We start from the raw sequence: 21,523 nt of genomic DNA on the forward strand, positions 1-21,523 counted from the left end.
CACAAAGAAGGAACAAGCCATTCCAGGAGAGATCGCACCGAGTCTTCCCAGCAGCCCGATTTAAGTGAAGCTGTCAAGCTGTTCTTGGCCGAGAAGCAGGAGGAGTTCTTAACCTTCCTGCAGAAGAGCCAACAGCCGGAGAAGACAACGGCGGATTCTCCCTCCTCATCCAGACATGAAAGTCACTACCGCAGTAGTGACGTGTCTTCCAGGAGAAAGAATCCTCAGCCCCGACATGTTCCTGTTCCTCCTCGGTACCGGAACCACAGGAGAACTCCATCTCCTCCGTACCGAAGAGATGTCGGGTTCGCCATGTACGGAGCATTAAAGACTCCGTTCTCGGACGATATCACCCGAACTCCTTTGCCGCGGAACTACCGGACACCGTCAATGACTTATGACGGGCTAGTGGATCCTCATGACTTCTTGGGATGCTATCAATATAATATGGCGAACCAGGGTCTCAATGAGGTCCATATGTGCAAGCTGTTCCCCGAGCTGCTCATCGGGAACGCCAGAAGGTGGTTCGACAGCCTTCCTCAAGGCAGCATTAGATCCTACCGAGATCTAATGGATGCTTTCCACAGGAGGTTCTTTCAGAAAGCGGAAGCCCGGATCACTTCGGCTCAGCTGCTTTCTATACGTCAAGGTCGCGACGAAAAGATCAGCGACTTCATGACGAGATTCCACAAGGAATGCCTACAAGTAGATGATCTCAACGATCTACTTGTCATTTCGGCATTCCAAAATGGAATCCTGCCCGGAGCTCTCTACAGAAAGCTCGTGGAGTGCGGTCCGCAAACAGCTCAAGAAATGTGGGACATTGCGGACCAGTTTTCCCGTGCGGATGAGGCAGACCGTCGAAAACGGTCTTTAGACAGCTCATCCCGAGAAGAGAAAAAGAAGCCCGATCAAAGCGGCCAGGTGCTTCCTCGCCGAACTCCTTTTGAAAGAATTCAAAGGGCACCGGTACAAGGCAGATTGGGGCCACGTCTCAATCCTGAGAAGCCGCCCGCTCAGTTCGTACCATTAAACAAGTCAAGAACGGAAATTTTCGAACTACATTCCGATATGTTCGAAAAACCAAAGCGGATGACGAAATCAGCCGCGCGGCGACCTCAGGATCAATATTGCTCCTTCCATCAAGCCCACGGTCACGATACCGAGGAGTGCCGAAATTTGGCTGCAGGTATTGATGTTCTTGTGAAAACAGGAACGTTAAAAAAATACCAAAGCAAGCAGCCGAAAAAGAACAAAAAGCAGAGAGGTGCGAACTGCAATCCTCAGGATCCGAAAAGGCATGAAGATCCCGAAGACGACGACGAGCCGCAATATGATGGAGTAATCCAGACTATTGATGCTCTCCCTGCCGGGAAGACTAAGTCGTCCCTAAAAGCAGAACGCAGAGGTTCCAATCAAGAGGAGCCGACACATAAAAGGCTGAAGAAAGACGAAGTGATTACATTTTCAGATGCCGATCCCGTCCCAGCCATCTCTCCTCACCAAGACGCTATTGTCATTCAAGCCGGAGTGGCAAACAAACTGATCCACAGAGTATTTGTGGATACAGGAGCGTCAGTCAGCGTTCTTTTTAAAGAATGTTTCGATAAAATGGAAGTGGATCCAGCTCGGCTCAGTCCGGCTCCACTTCCTCTGAAAAGTTTCGCCCAGGAGGACACCCGCCCTGAAGGTATTATCAGCCTTCCGATCACGGTGGGAAAAGCGCCTACAAGCTCCAATACGATGATCGAGTTCTTTGTGGTGAAAGCTCGGTCCCCGTACAACATCATCCTGGGGAGAGACTGGCTCAACACAGTTCGGGCCGTTTGCTCTACTTATCACCTCACCATCAAGATCCCCACTAAAGGTGGGATAGCGGTCATCCGAGGTGATCAAAAGAGAGCAAAAGAATGTCTGCAGATTGCGCTTAAAAGTGCCGAGCAATCAGTTCGGCACCATCAAGCATAGCAATCACAGCAACCGGAGTCAGAGGCAAGCGAGATGACCGAAGTCACTTCAGAGCCGAACTCAATGACCGTTCAGTTATACGAAGATGATCCATCCAGAACGGTCAAGATCGGCTTCACAGGAACGCCTCTACTCCGGGAAAAGACCATTCAGCTCCTCAAGGAGTACAAAGATGTCTTTGCATGGTCTTCGTTGGACATGACCGGAGTGCCCCCCGAGGTAATCACTCATCGGTTAAATATTGATCCCTCAATCCGGCCAGTAAAACAGAAGCAAAGACTCTTTGCGGCAGAAAGAAGCCAAGTCATCCATGACGAAGTCCGCCAATTACTAAAAGCGGATGTACTATTCGAGGTGAAATATCCTTCTTGGGTGGCCAATCCTGTGATGATCAAGAAAAAAGGAGGAGGATGGCGGATGTGCATAGATTTTACCGATCTAAACAAGCACTGTCCTAAAGATTGCTATCCCCTTCCGAATATAGATAAAAAAGTAGAAGCTTTGATCGGCTTCGAAATTTTCTGTTTTCTTGATTTATACAAAGGATATCACCAAGTGTTGATGGATGAGAGTGACGCTCCGAAAACAGCTTTCATTACCGATTTCGGCATTTTCGCTTATAAAAAGATGCCATTCGGTTTAAAGAATGCCGGAGCCACTTATCAAAGGATGGTAGACAAGCTTTTTCGGCACCTAATCGGAAAACAGGTTGAAGTGTATGTCGACGACATAGTTGTCAAAAGCAAAAGCACTTCGGAGTACGAAGACAACCTCAAATCCACTCTCGACGTGCTCCGAAAAGCCAACCTCAAACTCAACCCCCAAAAATGTACCTTTTTGGTAGATTCGGGAAAATTTCTGGGTTGTTGGGTTTCAAAGGACGGACTCAAGGCAAATCCCTCAAAAGTTCAGGTTATTCAGAACATGGCGATGCCGAAGTCCATACACGATGTGCAAAGACTAACTGGATGTCTAGCCGCATTGAATAGATTCCTTTCCCAAGCAGCCGAAAAGCAACTGCCGTTCTTCAAAGTGTTAAAAAAGGCACCAAAGTTTGAGTGGGGAGCCGAGCAGAAAAAGGCTTTTGACGAGCTCAAAAGTTATTTAGCCGAGCTTCCAATTCTCTCTGCTCCAACAGATGCCGAAGTGATTTTCTTATACTTAGCGGCATCCGATCAAACCATTAGCGCGGTGCTTGTACGAGAAGAAGGCCTAAAGCAGTTTCCCATCTACTTTACAAGCCGAGCATTAAGAGGTCCAGAAACAAGGTATCAACCTCTGGAAAAAATTGCTCTGGCGTTAGTAAATGCAGCAAGGAGACTGCGGCCATACTTCTATGCTCACAAGGTATGCGTCTTAACCGATCTGCCTCTTCGGCAAATTTTGACCAAGCCAGAAGCATCAGGCAGAATCGCCAAATGGGCCATAGAGCTGGGAGAACACTCAATCGAGTACCTACCTCGGAAAGCCATCAAGGGACAAGCCTTGGCAGATTTTCTTGCAGAGGCCAAGTTCGATCAAGCAATCCCTGTCATTGCCGAATAGAAAAATTCTGCCAATGCCGAACTAGCACAGCCCTTGGAATCCGAAGAGGAGCCGCCGGACTGCTGGAGCGGATTCGTAGATGGAGCTTCGAATAAAACGGGAAGTGGAGCTGGTATTCTGCTTATCGCTCCCGATGGACACGAGGTAACCTACTCACTTCGGTTCCTATTCCCCACTACTAATAATGAAGCCGAGTACGAAGCCCTCCTGGCCGGACTCCAGTTAGCGCAAAGTCTGCTCGTCAAATCTCTCAAAGTCCATTGTGATTCACAAGTCATAGTAAATCACATGTTGGGTACAAGTGAAGCTCGTGACGAGAGAATGAAGAAGTATTTGGACAAAGCGCAAAGCATCAGCCGAAGTTTCTCCTATTTTCGGATAATCCGCATTCCCAGAGCAGAAAACAGCCGAGCAGATACTTTAAGTAAGTTAGCCGCATGTCCAAGCTCAAAGATGGAGGAATTGATGCATCGAAGCATTGATGAAGCTGAGGTACATTCAGTAACCAGCTCGCCGAACTGGATGACGCCGATCTTACAGTATCTAGATCAAGGACAACTGCCCGAGGATAAGAGAGAAGCTCGGAAAATCACATGCCGAGCACTTCGGTACGAACTTCATGAAGGAGTCTTATACAGAAAGTCCTACCTTCAGCCGTTATTACGATGTATAGGGCCAGAAGAGACGGACTACATCCTCAGAGAAGTTCATGAAGGATCGTGCGGCAGCCACATCGGAGCTAGAGCTTTAGCTAAAAAAGTTCTAAGATGGGGATATTATTGGCCAACCTTGGTACAAGAAGCAGTGCAGCTCGTCAAGACATGCCCGAAGTGCCAAGTCCATGCAAATATCCCAAGGATGCCGCAGACCGATTTATCCACTATGCAAAGCCCTTGGCCTTTTATGCAATGGGGTATAGACATAGTAGGACCACTACCACAAGCTCCTCGGCAAATAAAATTCCTAATCATTGCCGTGGACTACTTTACGAAGTGGGTGGAAGCTGAACCATTAGCTACGATAACGAGCTCGAAGGCATTGGACTTCGTCTGGAAGAACATAGTGTGCCGATTTGGCATACCCCACATCCTCATCTCGGATAACGGGACTCAGTTCACCGACAAGACGTTCAAAAATTGGTGCTAAGAGCTGAATATTCAACAGCGGTTCACTTCGGTCTCTCATCCACAAGCAAACGGACTAACGGAGGTAACAAATCGTATCCTGGTGAAAGGGTTAAAATCTCGGTTAGAACAAGCCAAAGGACAATGGGTAGAAAATCTCCCTCAAGTCCTATGGTCCTACCGAACTACACCCACAACCTCCAACGGTGAAACTCCGTACAGTCTTGTGTACGGCACTGAAGCCGTGATTCCGGTGGAGATCGGCATACCCAGTCCCCGAACTCTAAATTTCTCAGCAGAAATGAATGACGACGGACTGAGAGCCGAGCTAGATCTTGCCGAAGAAAGAAGAGAATTGGCATGCATAAAAGCAGCCAAGTACAAGGAGCAAGTAGCCCGGTATTATAACCAAAGGGTGAAAAGGCTGCAATTTCAAGTGGGAGATCTCGTCTTGAGAAACAACGAAGTAAGCCGAGCAGAAAAGCTGGGCAAACTCGAACCCACATGGGAAGGTCCGTATCGGGTGTCAGAAGTCCTCGGCAAAGGGTCTTACAAATTGGCTCACATGTCAGGAGAACAGGTACCCCGAACATGGCACATTTCCAACCTCAAGAAGTTCCATTTGTAAGAGACAGTCCGGTCAGTCAGTCAGTCTTGAGTCCTGTTCGGTCAATGTGCTTTCTTTGGTTTGCTTGGTCTTTTTGTCTATGTGCGTTTTGTCTGTCTATGTGCGTGTCGTCTCTTACAAATGTTGCTGAGGTATCTTGTTCTTCGAAGGCTGATCCCCTTTTTAGAACATATATAAGCTAACGATTGTGAGTCAAAGCTTCTAAAGAGGATACAAGACCACAATTCAGCTTAAACAAGCAGTTCGTCTAAAACGAGCTGCAATAAGCCAACGATTGTGAGTCAAAGCTTCTGAAGAGGATACAAGACCACAATTCCGCTTAAGAAACAAGCACTTCGTCTGAAACGAACTGCAATAAGCCTACGATTGTGAAGTCCAAGCTTCTAAAGAGGATACAAGACCACAATTCGGCTTAAGAATCAAGCACTTCGTCTGAAACGAACTGCAACGAAAGTCCGATTCTCGCGATAAAACTTGCCTGAATTAGGACAAGGGAAAGTCCGATCCACGCGATAAAACTCGCCGAATTAGGACAAGGGAAAGTCCGATCCCCAAATTAGGACAACGGAAAGTCCGATCCACGCGATAAAACTCGCCAAATTAGGACACAAGACGAGTCCGGTCAAAGATGTTTATTTCATCAGACCAAAGACGAGTCCGGTCAAAGATGTTTATTTCATCAGACCAAAGACGAGTCCGGTCAAAGATGTTTATTTCATCAGACCAAAGACGAGTCCGGTCAAAGATGTTTATTTCATCAGACCAAAGACGAGTCCGGTCAAAGAAGAGTTCACTTCATAAGACCGAGGACAAACATCAACTTACCCCGTACCTTTATCCAGAATGCCGAAGTAATTCACTTCGCTTTTCGGGGGGGGTAGTGATGGAGTACGTACTAAACAAGCCCAACAGCAGTAAAGCCCATCAGCCTAAAGCCCAAGAAAGAGTATCAGTTCGGCGTTACCAAAGAGTTCGGCCCCAGCCTATAGCTCGGTAAAAGCCGACCAATCAAGCTCTACAAAGCTGCTCGGCAATAGTTCAGCAGTTCGGTCTCAGCATCGGCAAAAGCTGCTCGGCAATACCGAACTGGGAGCCACGACCTCCACTACACGATCTATCTAGTGGTGGACCCATGCAGGCTCTCATGACCTCCACGACATCCACGACATAATTACTGATGATGTAAGCCACTGCCTAGTCAGTGGCCATGCAGGATCTCATGACCTCCATGACCTCCACGACTTAGGGTGGTGATGCAAGCCACGATCTCAGTTCAATATATAAATAGAACTTAGATCTGATAGACCAGGATTTACTAACTCTAGAGACAAAAGATCATATAGCAAGTCTGTGTTGTAAGCTGTAATCCCAGATCAAGCAATACAATCTTGCCCTCCCTTCTTCCCGTGGACGTAGATTTACTTCAGTAAATCGAACCACGTAAATTCTTTGTGTCGTAGTCTTTATCTTCTACCAGCATTTACAAACATCAGAAATTCGCGGATTCATCAACGATTAACAACAAAATCAGGAATCTTACCTTTCTCGACAAATTTTTCACCATGTCAACTGCTTCTTCATCGGCAACGTATTTCCATAGCCCAGGAGAAGCAAATATAATGAATCTATCCTTAGGGAGAAGTTCCTGGTCGACTAGGGCCGGTTTACACGAAATGATCGGCTTGTCAAACTTTTTATCCACCCTATATTCTTTCGGCAATTCAGGCCGTGTGCTGAACTCCCAGCTCTTCAGGTAAACATCACCGATTGATCTTGTAGTCTGAGTTGAACAAGATATATAAGTATATGAAATGAACTTGAGCAGTGTTAACTAGTAACCAAATTTGATGATTTTGAGATTGAATTTCTCACCGGAAGGATGCCCTTGACACGGTAGGCTTTTTTATAGTGATCATATGGGACAATCATGGGATAGTGAGGATGCAGCTCTTTTAACTCCCGCCGGACAGATGGCTGATCTGTGCTGTGGTCTGTCGATAACGGGATGGCTTTGATGTGTGGGTTGAGCCTGAGCCACTTATATGGATAGGCATCCAGGTACGATATGTCGATTGGTCCAAGGCTCCATGGGTGGAGAGAGAGGTTGCTTGGGCCTAGGCAGTTGCGCCAAGACCGCCCTAGAATCCCCGACTTTTGCAACGTATACCCGTCCTCCTATTACGATGCCCACCAAACAGCTCGATCCCGCAGACAATAAATTTGGCAAAGCTTCTGATTCATTCTGAACCAAGTGAGTATACTTTTCATCTAATGCAAAAAATGATAAATCAAGAACATCACTTGACATTTCTCCAAGATCCGACGTTAATCCTGCATCACGTGAGTAACAAACATACGACGGAATTAGCTTGCCTATCATCATAGATTCACAATAATCGACTAGTAAAAGAGTAATGCTAGAATTCTGGTCTAGTAGACTGAAACCATTTCTTCCTTTCATAAAAAGACTTGAAACCAACCAACCATCTTGAACTATTCCCATAAAACATATATCCACTTGAACTACAAGAGTAACATGAATCTGCCTAAGTGCTAAAACTACAAGAGTAATCACAATCTGCCTAAGATAATACAGATGCTAAAATAAGAAGAACAAACCTACTTTTGACAATTCAAAGAGATGGTTTTTTATAAACTCAGAAGCATTGGGACCACCACCATGACCGTCGTAGATTCCAACGAATGTACCATAAGGGCTTGATGTATGCAAGCTCATTGACCCCGACTCAACCTGGCTATGGCTTGGTACTTCGAGAGCGGATTTAACAGCCGCCATAGAGAAGTCCCTCCCCCATTGATGGTGCCCGAGCTTGATTTCCGAATACTCAATAGTGTTCGCAGACGGCTTGAAAATGCTGGCCAACATACTCTCCCTATTGCGTTATCCTACCTAAAGCCCACAACCATATCGCAAAATACAGAGAGTCAGCAAACCACATTCAATCCAAAAACACATACTAATATTATTGAGTTTCCTCCCAAAACCATCACAATCCAAAAATCAAAAAGTAGAAAATCACCAATATATATTTCATCCAAGAGAAATACTACACTACATATTCTAATCAAGTTTCCTCCCAAAACCAAAAAAATCAGCTGCAGAAGTAGCCAATCCCCTCATCTCGGAACTTGTATAAACCAAAATCGCGGACGTAGAGGAACTTGTACAAGATCGTGGGGAAAACTTATGAACTATCATCATTGATCTAAACCACACACAAAATATGCAAAAACTTTCCATCACAATCTCAAAGAAAACACATGCGCAAAACAGGAATCAGTTGCTTCAATTAAACAATATAGTAAAACGCAATGCGTGTAGCTCAATAGAGTAGATTACAATTGAAAAACGCAGAAATGTACCAGTAATCAGTAGAGAAAGGGAAAGAGTATGCGCCTTCTTCCTTCTTTCTTTTCTTGTTTGCTATAACACTAATGCGGGAAAAAGATTGATCAAGAGAGAGAAAGCTAGTGAGATTTGCCTGCAGTTTGTATAACCAACTTTCAAATTATTTTACATTCTGCCCCTTCTTAATCTGGAATTTCTTTTTTCGCCCCAAAAAGCCGTTATTTTACCCCGCTTCACTATTCACTTTTTGAAAATTTACTCTCACTGACCCTCCCGCACATTAAAAATATTAATTAATTAATCTTGTTTTGTGTCTCTAATTATGACCACTTTCTAGTAAAACACTATCTTTAGTTTGCGTTTTTCATATTATATATGGAGAGAGAGGGATTAAATATATTTATTTTGCGTTCTCTTAAAAAACACTTATTTTATAAAAACTTATTTATGTCTCATTTGTTCAACCCAAAAGAAATTCCTAATTAATTAAATTATAATCTATCTAATAATAAGCTAACCAATCGTGTCGTTGCCATCTTTTACGGGACCGGTGCCGTCGCCACTAGCCATCTTTTATGAGACGGGGAAATATAAAAGATTCAATTTTTATTTTAATTTTATACTAAATCTATCATTTATATTTACTTTGCGTACAAAATGTACAATACAGATGAAAGTTTTTTATTAATATAAATTAATGATGAAACCTTTTAAACTAGAGTGAACTTTTAAATCAGTTCCCAGAAAATATGCTTTGCACATTTTAAATTCCTGAATTAGGAAAAATATTGCGATAGATCTCTAATTTAGAAAAAATTATAAAACGTGTTCTTATTTTTCAAATTTTTCTCTCTAATTAAGAACCTGTTTTGTGACTGACCTAAGACGTGTGACAATATTCTTTCTAATTCAACGATCCAAAAGATATAAATTGAGTTTTCAAGAGATCAATGATATACTAATACCCTTATTTCAAAAGATAAGCATGTCACAATTTCATTTTGGATATTGACAAATTAATAACACTAAAATTATGGTAATGAAATCGTTTAGTTGAAGTTTTGAATATGCCTGAACCCAATTAATTTTATGGACAAATAATTAATATGTATGTCTGTATTGTTTCGATAAAATATGCACGTACATATATTACTACAATTAGAGGCCGTTTTTTTATATTAAAAGTCGAATCAATAAAGTTCTGTATATTGGGATTAATAGAATAAATAAATCCTACAAATTTAGTATAATTAAAATATTAAATATTAATGAAAGCAATGAAATGGATTGGAGATATTATGACTCAACATCACGATCCTATTAAATGTGTTGGATTAGCGGTTAAAAAGAATCCTAATCCCACAAACAATGGAGTTTAGAAGTATTCAACTAAGATTATGGATAAGAAATATTGTTTGTATCCTAATTCAACTCTAATAATTAACCACTTTAACAAACCCAAAATTAGCCCATAAACTATAGATAAGATCAGATTCCTCGTTTAACGCAACAATTTAACTACCTGCTTATATAATCTGAGCTCGATTAATTTCGAGTGCAGAGTAAGATAATAATCTGTGATTGACGATAATTCAAGTTCTCATCTTGAATGCTTCAATAAAGGTTCGATTAATAGTATTTGTTTGTGAATATATATTAGTAGTATATTATATCTGACAGCCGTTTAACAATTGATTTTTATAGGATCAGAAAGGCTGTGATTGTGATATTAGCAAATGCTGGTTTGAGGTGAGTTACTTGAGTCTTATTCATTTCGATTGGCTTTCAATTTCAATGCGAGGGAATATATAAGGAGGAATATGTTGTCGTTTAGGAATATTTGAAAGGGGAAAGGTAGTTTTTTCTAGATATAGATTTTTACTGTTTTAGATTTTAGAAAAGCATTAATTCTGTGAATGTTATGCTTTTGGCATCTGCATATACATGTATAGGAATTTGGTGAATTTTGTGGGTGATTGTTTCTTTTATTTTTCAAATTATCGAAAAGCTGTATGTAATGAAGGGGTCGGTTCATCTGTTTGTATAGTGCTAGTGCTTAATGTAAAGAGCTGAAGGGGGTCGTTTGTTACAGATTTAAACACGGAGAGCAGTAGGGCGAATTCAATATTATCATCAACGATGGGAGCCTGCTTTTCCTGCAAAAGTAGGAGGGCTAAGGAGGATGTGTTGCGCAAGGATCGTAAGCGCAAGTACTTGAATGATTTTTCCATGGTGGCTAAGAAAACGACATCCTTTAAGGAGGATAGGTTGCACAGGAATCAGGACCGGATGTTCTTGAATGGGTCGAGTGAGATTGCCTCCCTCTTTTTACAGAAAGGCAATAAAGGGGTCAATCAAGATGCCATGATTGTTTGGGAGGTTAGCACTCTCTCATGCTCATTAGCTATGATGAGAAACGTATAACTTCTCCTTTTAGCTTTTGGCCTGTTTGAACTCGATGTGGTTGCTCACGTGTTGCATTTGCTGCCTAGGATATAGGGATTGTTTTGGTGAAGCCTATTTGATGTACTCCTACATATTATTCAAGTCTTTCCTTATGGAACTTGTGCCACTTCTGCTTGTGTTATCATCTTGTCAACTATATGTATATAGCTAGTTTGACAGGAATATATACATATTGTTGACAATTTCTACAAACAGAAGAAAATCATGAATATCTTTGTTGTTATTTCTAATATGGAAAGAGAGAAAAGGATTGACTCATTGTCTTGCATGTGGAACATTATAGAATAAGATGGAAGCATGTCATTGGATAATGTTAACAAAACAAATAAATTTTTCTATCTGGAATTACATTTGCTGCATCTGTATTGTTTCATCTTCCTACTTGAACTTGCTTGCAAGAGACTGATGATTCTGATTCTCTGTAATGATGAATTGCAGAACTTTGGTTCGAGAACAGACACGACCTTCTGTGGGGTCTTTGATGGCCATGGCCCTTATGGTCATATGGCTGCTAAACGTGTCCGAAATTTTCTCCCTATGAAGCTGAGTGAACACTGGGAAGACATTAGGAAATCTAGAAGCAATTCTGAGATCTTTCACTCAGTGAAAGAAACTTTTCTCGATGTCTTTGAGCTCACGGACAAAGTGTTGAGAGAGGACCCGTATTTTGATTGCGTCTGTAGTGGAACTACTGCAGTGGTCCTGGTGAAACAGGTAATATGATACACTTATCAGTGGTTTTTGGTAATATCAGGAATCAGAAAATATGCTCAACAATGCCTTGATTATTTATAGGGTCAAGATCTTATAATCGGATATATTGGGAACTCGAGAGCTGTACTAGGGATGAGAGGCGCGAATAATGGATTCATTCCAGTGCAGTTGACTGTGGATCTCAAGCCTGACCTTCCTGGTAGGTCAACAACAACGGGATACTACGTTGGGTTCAACTTGCTATGGAAACTCTCTAGTCAAATTTGTAACTTAGAAAATCTTCCAACTAGAAATTTTTGTGCAGTGAATTTAGTAATGAAATGCTGTATAGCAATCTTCAACTTTGTGCTGATGAGTAATGACAGTACTACTGTTCATGTTAATTGCTGCCAAAACTTTATTCATGGATGTGTACTTGAATCAAGTCTAGTCGAGTGTCACTTTTCATAATCTGTTCATATTTCTCAGCGGAAAAAAAAAGGATCCGGAAATGCAAAGGTCGTATATTTGCCCTACGGGATGAACCTAAGGTATCAAGAGTGTGGCTTCCACACAGCAACACTCCCGGACTTACCATGTCGCGTGTGTTTGGTGATTTCTGTCTCAAGGATTACGGCGTCATATCCGTGCCTGAAATCACCCACAGACGCATCATTGATGAAGACGAGTTTGTAGTCTTAGCAACACATGGGGTACGATACCAGAGCTTTATTTATCACCATTCACCAGTTCTACTCATTCCATTCTCCACTACATTTTGTTGAGCTTGGCATAAATCTTATACTCATTTTATGCAGGTATGGGCCGTGCTCTCGAACGAGGACGTGGTAAATATCGTGGGCACTTGCCCTACACGCTCATATGCAGCTCGAGCAGTAGTCGAAGCAGCAGTTAGAGAATGGAGCTATATGTATCCAACTTCAAAGGTTGAAGACTGTGCAGTGGTGTGCCTCTTTCTCAACTCAGAGGAGTCTTCCACCTTGAGCGCCAAAAACTATCCTGATCCTTGTGAACTCAACCGTAGTGACACGACCAAAACAGGCAGTGGGGCAATTGAGGAAGGATAGAGGATAAGAGTTTCATGTTTGTTGAAAGTCCGACATTGGTGGCGTCGCGAAGCACGTGGAAATGAGGATGAAGGCAAGACGTGTTGTTCTTGTCCAGCGCAGTTTGTCGAGCGATCGCAAACAGGGCATTTGAGATGGGGTTTGTGAATATCTTTATACATATGGTGTAATGTAATGTAAGTAGATAGATAGACTTTGAATTTTGCATTCATCCCAGCCACTCTCTATTGTTTGGGTTTTGTTAATTGAGCCTTTTCATCAATACTTCAATTTTAGACGTTGAAGCACCAACTTCAACTTTTTTCACATTCAATTTAGGAAAGGAGATGGATTTCGTCGTATAAAAAAATATTGAATGGATTTATTTAAGATTACAAATCATTAGTTGATATGAACGTATAAAAAATTCACCTAATAATTTAATATTGCCCCAAAATTCTTAGTGGCAACGTGCAATAACTAAAAGTCTAATTTATTTTTTACAAGCATTCCCACATTTGTATGTTAGCTCATAATTAATAATAAATTTCTTATACCTAACACTATCAACATTAGAAAATTGAAAGTGGCCAAGATTATGTTTGACAAGCAACAATGTTCCCCAATTTACAGTATTAATTTTGGTGGCTTATTTTTTATTTGCCACGTATACTTATTAGTGTTGGTTGCATGATAATTCCATGATATGATTTTTTTTATTTGTATAGTATCAATAATTATATAAACAAAGGAAAAATTATTTAATTGATTGTTTGGTGTATAGTTGACATTCTACACATGGCCGGCGCATGGTAGTTGCAACCCTTTCAGTTTGGCGGGCCACAGCCCCTCTCAAACGGCGTCGTATCCAAACACAAATGACAAAACCACAATAATTAATTACATTATTAAATCGTTTTGCAAATACTCATGAAATAAAAACAGAAATAACAATAAATCGAACTCTCCATATTTCAGCTTCACTTTCTCTGTAAAATCTCGAAATAGAATCCCCAAATTCTCCGGTGAATCCCTATATCTCCGCCATGGATGACCTAACCAACGACGCTCTGATCAACGGCACCAATTTCCGTACTTACTCGGAGAATTTGGCCGTCCGCTCCGATTCCGACGACGAGTTCTCCGCCGGCGCCGTCGACGGAAAGGTGGAAATCGAAGATGCGGCATTGAATTATCATAAGGCGCCGAAAGTGTTCGACCGTTTCTACAACTCGTCGTCTGAGGAGGAAGAAGAGGATGAGGTCAGTAGCTCTTCAAATTACCAGCGGCGATTGGATTATATGCTTCAATTTCTGGACCGGAAGCTCTCCACATCTTCGTCTCCGGATCAGCCGCTTCCGGAGTACACTAGTTCCGGCAGTGGGATCGGTATTTTCAAGCCACCGGTTCGGGCACCGGTTCATCCGAACCGGCCGCCGTGCATTGAGCTGAGGCCGCATCCGTTGAGGGAGACTCAGGTAGGGCGGTTCCTTAGGAGGATCGTCTCGGTGGATGATGGTGGTGGGCCGCAGCTGTGGGCGGGGTCGGAGAGCGGGATCAGGGTGTGGGATTTGAAGAATGATATTTATAGTGGGGGAAATGAGGGAGAAGAGGAGGGCACGGTGAGGTATTGGGAGTCAGCTCCTGTGGCTGCTGCTGCTCTGTGTTTGGTGGGAGATGGAGGGAATAGAGTTGTGTGGAGTGGGCATAAGGATGGTAGGATTATTTGTTGGAAGATGATGGATTTTTCGATTGCGGGTGGAAGAGGCAATAGTGTAAGTAGAAATGGATTTCATGAGGTGTTTTCCTGGCAAGCGTATCGAGGGCCGGTGCTATCCATGGTTATGAGCTCTTATGGTAATATTGATATAATATGTTATATGTTCTTGTTTGTTTTGATTGATCTTTGTTCATGTGTTGTGGAACATTAGAACGATTATATTGTGTTTGGATTGAGAAATTGTGAGCTCTTATTAGCTGGTTAGTGTAAATGTCGTTGTTGCTTGCCTTATATTTAGTAATTGGATCAGGGATATCTCTAGCTTGCAAAAATTGAGAGGAGCAGGAATATTGTTAGGACTTCATATAGACTAAAGAAATCACTATAGTTTTAGTGGCCGCTAAGTAAAAGATTAGTAACAGCTGAACTAGAGGAATTTGGTGGAGCATCTTCTGCTAGGTTCATTATTCTTTCTAGTAATAAAACAGCAATCTTGTAGACGCCTGTTGCTTTGTTTCTGGGACTAGATCAATGCCTAAATAAAATGCAATGAAAGAGATGAAGTAGTCTATCGTGCCCTCTTGTGATGCATTCTTCATGCACTTATTATTTATTTGTTGGGGTCTTCCTTTCTAAGCATGTTGAACCACTTCATTTTTATTGTATGTTTCTTTGAGAATTTGCAAAGGAACTATTTCATCCTAAGTTTTGTTGATCCATTTATTTTGTTAATTTTATTGGAGGCTATAAAATTATGATATAATTTCATAATTCATGTAACAATGGGTGTTATTTGTGGGTGTAGGGGATTTGTGGTCTGGTTCTGAGGGTGGTGCAGTGAAGATATGGCCTTGGGAAGCTCTTGAGAAGTCTCTTTCCTTTACAGTTGGTGAAAAACACATGGCTTCCTTGCTGGTAGAGAGATCATATATTGACCTAAGGAGCCAAGTCACACAGAATGGCGCCTATAATAGCATATTTTCTTCAGATATCAAGTATATGTTATCGGACCTTGTCGGGGCAAAGGTTTGGACTGCCAGTTATCAGTCATTCGCTTTGTGGTAAGTGATCCTCAGAATCAGTCTTTCATTAATTATTCGAAGGCCAGTTTGCTGGACTTTGCTTGCCTTATTCTTCTCTTGTTACCCTTGCCTCTTCTTGTTTGAGTTTGACTTATTTTCCACACAGGGATGCTCGAACCAAAGAATTGTTGAAAGTATTAAACATTGATGGTCAGATTGAGAATATGTCAGTTGATTCTTTGATGGAGGATGAGATGCGGATGAAGTTTGTATCTAATTCTAAAGAGAAGGCACCGAATTCTTTTAATTTCTTTCAACGTTCACGAAATGCTATACTAGGAGCAGCAGATGCTGTTCGTCGAGCTGCAGCAAAAGGAGGTTTTGGAGATGATAATAGGCGTATAGAGGGATTGGTTGCAACAGTTGATGGAATGATTTGGATTGGATGTGCAAATGGGTTACTTGTGCAATGGGATGGGAATGGCAACCGCTTGCAAGATCTTCAGCACCATGCTTTTGCTGTCCAAAGTCTCTGCACAGTTGGAACTCGGATATGGGTAGGTTATATAAGTGGCATTGTACAAGTTCTGGACCTCAGTGGTAAGTTGCTTGGACAATGGATGGCTCATCAAAGCCCTGTGATAGATTTAGCTGTTGGGGATGGTTATATGTTTACTTTGGCTAATCATGGTGGTATTCGTGGATGGAGCATCAGTTCACCTGGACCACTTGACAATATATTTCGTGCCATGTTGTCTGGAAAGGAATTTTTGTACACAAGTCTAGAGAATGTGAAAATTATGGCTGGAACATGGAATGTTGCACAAGGAAGAGCAGCCCCTGATTCCCTAATATCATGGCTTGGCTCATCAGCTGCAGATGTTGACATTGTTGTCGTTGGGTTACAGGAGGTGGAAATGGGTGCTGGTTTTCTCGCCATGTCTGCTGCTAGAGAAACAGTATAATTATCTTTCTTTCGTGGTTCTTCAGCTATTATTCTCTTAGCTGTATTTTTTTTTAATTATCTCTTTCCTGTTATTTTTTGTGTGGAATAGTTTGTTATAATCCTCAGGCATGAGCAAAGGTGCATATGGTGAATATATGAAGATTTACTGCAAAGTTGACAGTTTGGATTCACAGAAATAAAATATTTGAACTGCCTAAAGTTATACTTAGTACAGATCTAACCTTGTTAGGGGTTGCCTAGACTGTTAAGATCCTGCCAATAGACCCTGTAAAGTACTAAATATTTTATTAAATGCAATTAGGCCCCTCCTATATATGTTTAGTACTTCCTCTCTGTTGACAAAGCCTTACTTCAGATATCTTTTGCTTAGCAAGATAATTGTTATGCCTGATTGCTAGCCTGTGTGCTTTCTCTGATTCTATATATAGAAGTTCATTATAATCCATAATTTTGGATGGAAAAGAACTCAATAACGACGTGCTATACATTTTCAGGATTTTCCTTGAGGATTTATCTAATAGATGAGGAGGGAAATTATTTCAGTTATCGACCATTCATAACAATTTGACTAGCTGACATCTCAGCCTATTATGATTCCACTTACTCAAATTAATCTCATCCTATTATGAAATCTCAGGATCTTTCTATCACTTTACTCAGGAATTAATTGTTCACCCTCGCATTGCTTGCAGATGGGTCTTGAGGGTAGTTCTGCAGGACAATGGTGGCTAGATATGATTGGAAAAACGTTGGATGAGGGATCCACCTTTTCACGTGTTGGCTCAAGGCAGTTGGCTGGTTTGCTTATCTCTGTGTGGTTAGTATTACTATTACCCCTATAAATGTGCATGTAGGGTGCATGTACTGTATGTTTATTTTTTTGGGGTGGGGGCTGGGTGTGGGGTGTCATCTAGTTACACTAGGTTCCCATCTGCATTCAAATTCATAATAAAGTATTGAATCTCCTATATGGAGCATCATTTTTAGGACTGTTAAGTATATTTTAAACTGGATTAGTAAGCTCCCCACCCCCAACAAACCCACAAATAGAAGGAAAAAGAAGCTCCTCTAACATTGTCAAAAGAGGTCTTGGGTAGAGCTGATCTCCGAAGGGATAGGGTACCCAAGTACATGTAGACATCTTGTCATCCTAGTTCAATTGTGATATGGGACAAATACTACTTTCTAACATAGCAACACCTCATTGCATGGAAAAGTACATGTAGACATGTTGCCATCCTAGTTCAAGCGATGCATGCTCCACCATCAGAGTCCAAACTATACCTCATTGCATGGAAAATTTGACACTCTGATACCATGGATGTATGAAAATATTGTTTTAAATATATAGTTTATACTAAACCAATATCAGAGGCTAAATCTTGCGTATAAAGGGAAGACTATTTCAATTACAAATTATCTGTCAATCAGTTTTAGTATCTTGAAAAGTCTAACAACAGTGCTATCTGATGTTTACAGGGCTAGAAACAACATTCAAAGCCATGTCGGAGATGTTGATGTAGCTGCAGTTCCTTGTGGTTTGGGTCGAGCAATTGGAAATAAGGTATTATTCCTTTGCCATTATGTTACTTTTGTCTTTATTAAAAATTGATGGCCTCTTTCTTACTTCTGAAATACTTTTAGGTTTTGTTTACCTGATAGTGACATTTGGAAATTCATATTCTTGTATACCTTCAAATGGTGTATTTGTAGCACTTCTATTAAAACTCGTTGTGGATTGGCAATTTGGCATGCAAATGTGTGCAGGACCTGCTGAGATTTAGTTTTACTTTTATTTGTAACTCAAGGTACTCTTTGCAGGGAGCTGTTGGGCTGAGGATGAGAGTGTATGGTCGGGTGATGTGCTTTGTGAATTGTCATTTTGCTGCACACTTAGAGGCTGTTAGCCGTCGAAATGCTGATTTTGACCATGTCTATCGAACAATGTTTTTCAGTCGGCCATCCAGTATTTTAAATGGTGCAGCTGGTATGATGCTGCATTTAGTCTTATGTTGCTTGCTTGCCTGCTCAATGTTATTATTATCACTTTTTTATGGTTCGAGCTTGCCATTGGTCCTTTGTATTGCAGCGGGTGTCTCATCATCGGTTCAAGTACTTCGCACTACAAATGTACGTAAAAGCTTACGTGATATTGCTGCTACTTTGCTTCCTGACTATTCTGATGCAACTCTTTTATCGTACAAGTAAACCTGTTTGCTTAGCTTTCAGTGCCTCAGAATAATGTATTTTCATGCTTGTGCAGGCTATGAGTGTTAATCCAGTGGATGTTGTTCCAGAGCTTTCTGAAGCCGACATGGTTGTTTTTCTAGGGGACTTCAACTATCGGCTGGATGGCATATCATACGACGAAGCAAGAGATTTTGTTTCACAAAGATGCTTTGATTGGCTTAGAGAAAGAGATCAGTTGCGAGCAGAAATGGAAGCGGGGAATGTCTTCCAAGGAATGCGGGAAGCTGTTATCAAGTTTCCTCCGACATACAAATTTGAAAAACACCAACCTGGTTTGGCAGGTATTTAAAAAGAAATCCTATCTTGGCCTTTAATGTTCCATGGTTTGCCAGTTGCAAAATCTTATTGGAAATGTTTCTGATGCTCAGGGTATGACTCTGGAGAGAAGAAACGGATTCCTGCCTGGTGTGACAGAATTTTGTTCCGTGATAGCCGTTCAGCTTCAGCGTCTACGTGCAGCTTAGACTGTCCAGTGGTTGCATCTGTGTTGCTGTAAGTTACCTTAAAAGCTTCCTTTCGATGTTGTGTGCCATGCACAAAGTTTTATCTCCATAGCAATGGTTGTGTTGTATATTTCTCCTATTCCATCTAATAGAGTCCATCAGTAGTATATCTCTTTTTCCGTCCTTTCAATTTTGTTTGTTCTTGCTGCTCTGATAAGGTTACACATCTTTGACAGCTATGAAGCTTGCATGGATGTAACCGACAGTGATCACAAGCCTGTCCGTTGCATTTTTAATGTGGAGGTAGCTCGAGTTGATGAGACTGTAAGAAGACAAGAGTTTGGAGAGATCATCAGATCAAATGAGAAAGTAAAGCGTCTAATTGAAGAACTAGCCAAAGTTCCCGAAGCCATTGTCAGCACTAATAACATAATCCTTCAGAACCAGGAGACATCTATATTGCGTATAACAAATAAATCCAGAAAAGACAAAGCTATTTATGAAATAGTTTGTGAAGGTCTGTCCACAATTAATGAAAACGGACAAGCATCTGATCATCACCCAAGAGGTTCTTTTGGCTTCCCCAGATGGCTTCAGGTTATTTTCTATCTTTCTCCTGTTACTTGATACTGTTTTCACAAGCATTAATTATACACTCCTTGGTTTGTATTGTGGGTCATGACATGCAAACGTGCAAACACTTTTTACTCCGTAAACTTGTTGTTCGGGAAGAAATACTTAACTGTGTTCTCTAAGTTAGATATCATTTTCTTCACCGTAGAAAAACACATTCACGAGCTAAAATAATAATTTCATGTCGAGCAAGTTCGTATGAAACTCATATAGTTAGTTGATTTTCACTGGAAACAAAACATGTCCTCACTTTTTGTGCAACACTCTATAAATTCATTTTTTGATCACCGCATGCTTTTCCAAATTACTCCCCTGCCCCGTATATATTGACGTATTTCTTTCAGGCAAGGGTATTTAGGAGAGTGGAACTATGTGAAGGTGTGTGAGTACTAATAAAGGTCTTCCAAAAAGAAAATAGTTTGATATACACGTTACAGACATAAATGGAAAATTGGTCAAGATAAATGGGACGGAGTGAGTACTACATTACATTAACTTGGTTTGGAATATCAAATAGGTGAATCCTGCTGCTGGAATCATCCAAGGGGACCAGACTGCTGAAATAGCAATCAGACACGAAGAATTCCAAACGTTGGAAGAGTTTGTGGATGGTGTCCCACAAAATTTTTGGTGTGAAGATGCCAGGGATAAGGAAGCTATGCTACTAATAAAAGTCCTTGGTAGCTGCACGACAGAGACCAAATGTCACCGTATCCGTGTGCGTTACAGCATTACTGGTAAGCGTACACCTATGAACCGCAAGGCCAACAATCCACTTCCCTCCCAAACAAATCTCCTCCGTTCTGATTTTAAGCTAAGTGGGTCATGCGATGTAGTTGACCAGCTACGGAATCTAAATAGCCCTTGATTAGATACTCTACCATTGTGCACGAGGGGAGATTTTATCTGCTTAATATGGCAAATCTCATGCCACCGAGCTGCAGCAACGAGCAGTGAAGGGGCTGTAGGTGTATGTATAGACAATCTTCTCTTCCCTAGCCGCTCTGATAATCAGAAGCCTAGATCTTCTCATGCCATGTGCGTGAGTTTTCCGGTTTCTCGTCTTTGGAGAAACAGCAACGTACATATTCTTGTCTCAGGTCCAATGCGAACTAATGTTTCTATGATATGAGTCTTCATTGTGATTAACTGTTTTTTTAGAGATGATTGTGTGGTAAAAACTTGTATAGTATTTTCTTCAAATAAGCAGATATTTAGGGGGAGAGAATTTTTTTTTAGTTGTTTCTCTGCCCTTATGTTTTTGGTGTGAATTTATTCTTAAAAAACCAACTTGAGACTTGTTGGTTCGTCTTTTGTAATACACATTTAGATATTCGGACAATTATCAAATATGTTTTTTTTCTCACTATTTATTTTAGGAATTTTAAGATGTATATGATGACCAGGTTTCTTGATTTATGAGTTTTTTTTATCTCTCTGTATGATAATTGAGTTGATCACACGTTTTTCAGTTTACAACTCATGATATATGCAATTTACGATACCAGATCACTTATACTATCAATATTTAATTAGGCTAGTTTGTCTGGATTAAAATAAAAATAAAATTAAAATTTGGCGAAGTAAATTCCGTGTAGTGTAAAATATAAAAATGTCATGTATCTGG

The 21,523-nt window shown here is 41.1% G+C and overlaps 3 protein-coding genes across 5 annotated transcripts; 2 read left to right on the forward strand and 1 right to left on the reverse strand.

Annotated features, from left to right (window-relative positions):
* Positions 1 to 6,754: 6,754 nt before the first annotated feature.
* LOC121764548 (probable protein phosphatase 2C 46) lies at positions 6,755 to 8,062 on the reverse strand. Its single transcript, XM_042160556.1, has 4 exons — positions 7,885 to 8,062; positions 7,750 to 7,824; positions 7,433 to 7,638; positions 6,755 to 7,045 (listed from the first exon to the last, which is right to left on the reverse strand). The coding sequence occupies exons 1-4, from the start codon at positions 8,060 to 8,062 to the stop codon at positions 6,755 to 6,757; spliced, it is 750 nt and encodes a 249-aa protein (XP_042016490.1).
* A 2,037-nt stretch (positions 8,063 to 10,099) lies between these two features.
* On the forward strand, positions 10,100 to 13,127 carry LOC121765365 (probable protein phosphatase 2C 33). Its single transcript, XM_042161490.1, has 7 exons — positions 10,100 to 10,258; positions 10,340 to 10,384; positions 10,728 to 11,014; positions 11,540 to 11,815; positions 11,897 to 12,014; positions 12,284 to 12,507; positions 12,613 to 13,127. Exons 3-7 carry the CDS (start codon positions 10,775 to 10,777, stop codon positions 12,880 to 12,882), a joined length of 1,128 nt encoding a protein of 375 aa, XP_042017424.1. The 5' UTR covers positions 10,100 to 10,258; positions 10,340 to 10,384; positions 10,728 to 10,774; the 3' UTR covers positions 12,883 to 13,127.
* A 675-nt stretch (positions 13,128 to 13,802) lies between these two features.
* On the forward strand, positions 13,803 to 21,262 carry LOC121765359 (type II inositol polyphosphate 5-phosphatase 15-like). 3 transcript variants are annotated; one of them, XM_042161479.1, is made up of 12 exons: positions 13,803 to 14,718; positions 15,387 to 15,642; positions 15,770 to 16,562; positions 17,263 to 17,387; positions 18,050 to 18,134; positions 18,392 to 18,557; positions 18,660 to 18,700; positions 18,834 to 19,101; positions 19,189 to 19,312; positions 19,500 to 19,677; positions 19,781 to 19,860; positions 20,414 to 20,550. In XM_042161479.1, the coding sequence occupies exons 1-12, from the start codon at positions 13,908 to 13,910 to the stop codon at positions 20,415 to 20,417; spliced, it is 2,931 nt and encodes a 976-aa protein (XP_042017413.1). In that variant the 5' UTR covers positions 13,803 to 13,907; the 3' UTR covers positions 20,418 to 20,550. The 3 variants fall into 3 exon arrangements, with proteins under 3 accessions (XP_042017413.1, XP_042017412.1, XP_042017410.1); XM_042161478.1 differs by having other exon boundaries at positions 19,500 to 19,860; positions 20,414 to 21,262; XM_042161476.1 differs by having other exon boundaries at positions 18,392 to 18,700; positions 19,500 to 19,860; positions 20,414 to 21,262.
* The last annotated feature ends 261 nt before the right edge of the window (positions 21,263 to 21,523 follow it).

The sequence above is a fragment of the Salvia splendens genome, chromosome 14 (assembly GCF_004379255.2).
Source record: "Salvia splendens isolate huo1 chromosome 14, SspV2, whole genome shotgun sequence".
NCBI classification, from domain to species: Eukaryota; Viridiplantae; Streptophyta; class Magnoliopsida; order Lamiales; family Lamiaceae; genus Salvia; species Salvia splendens.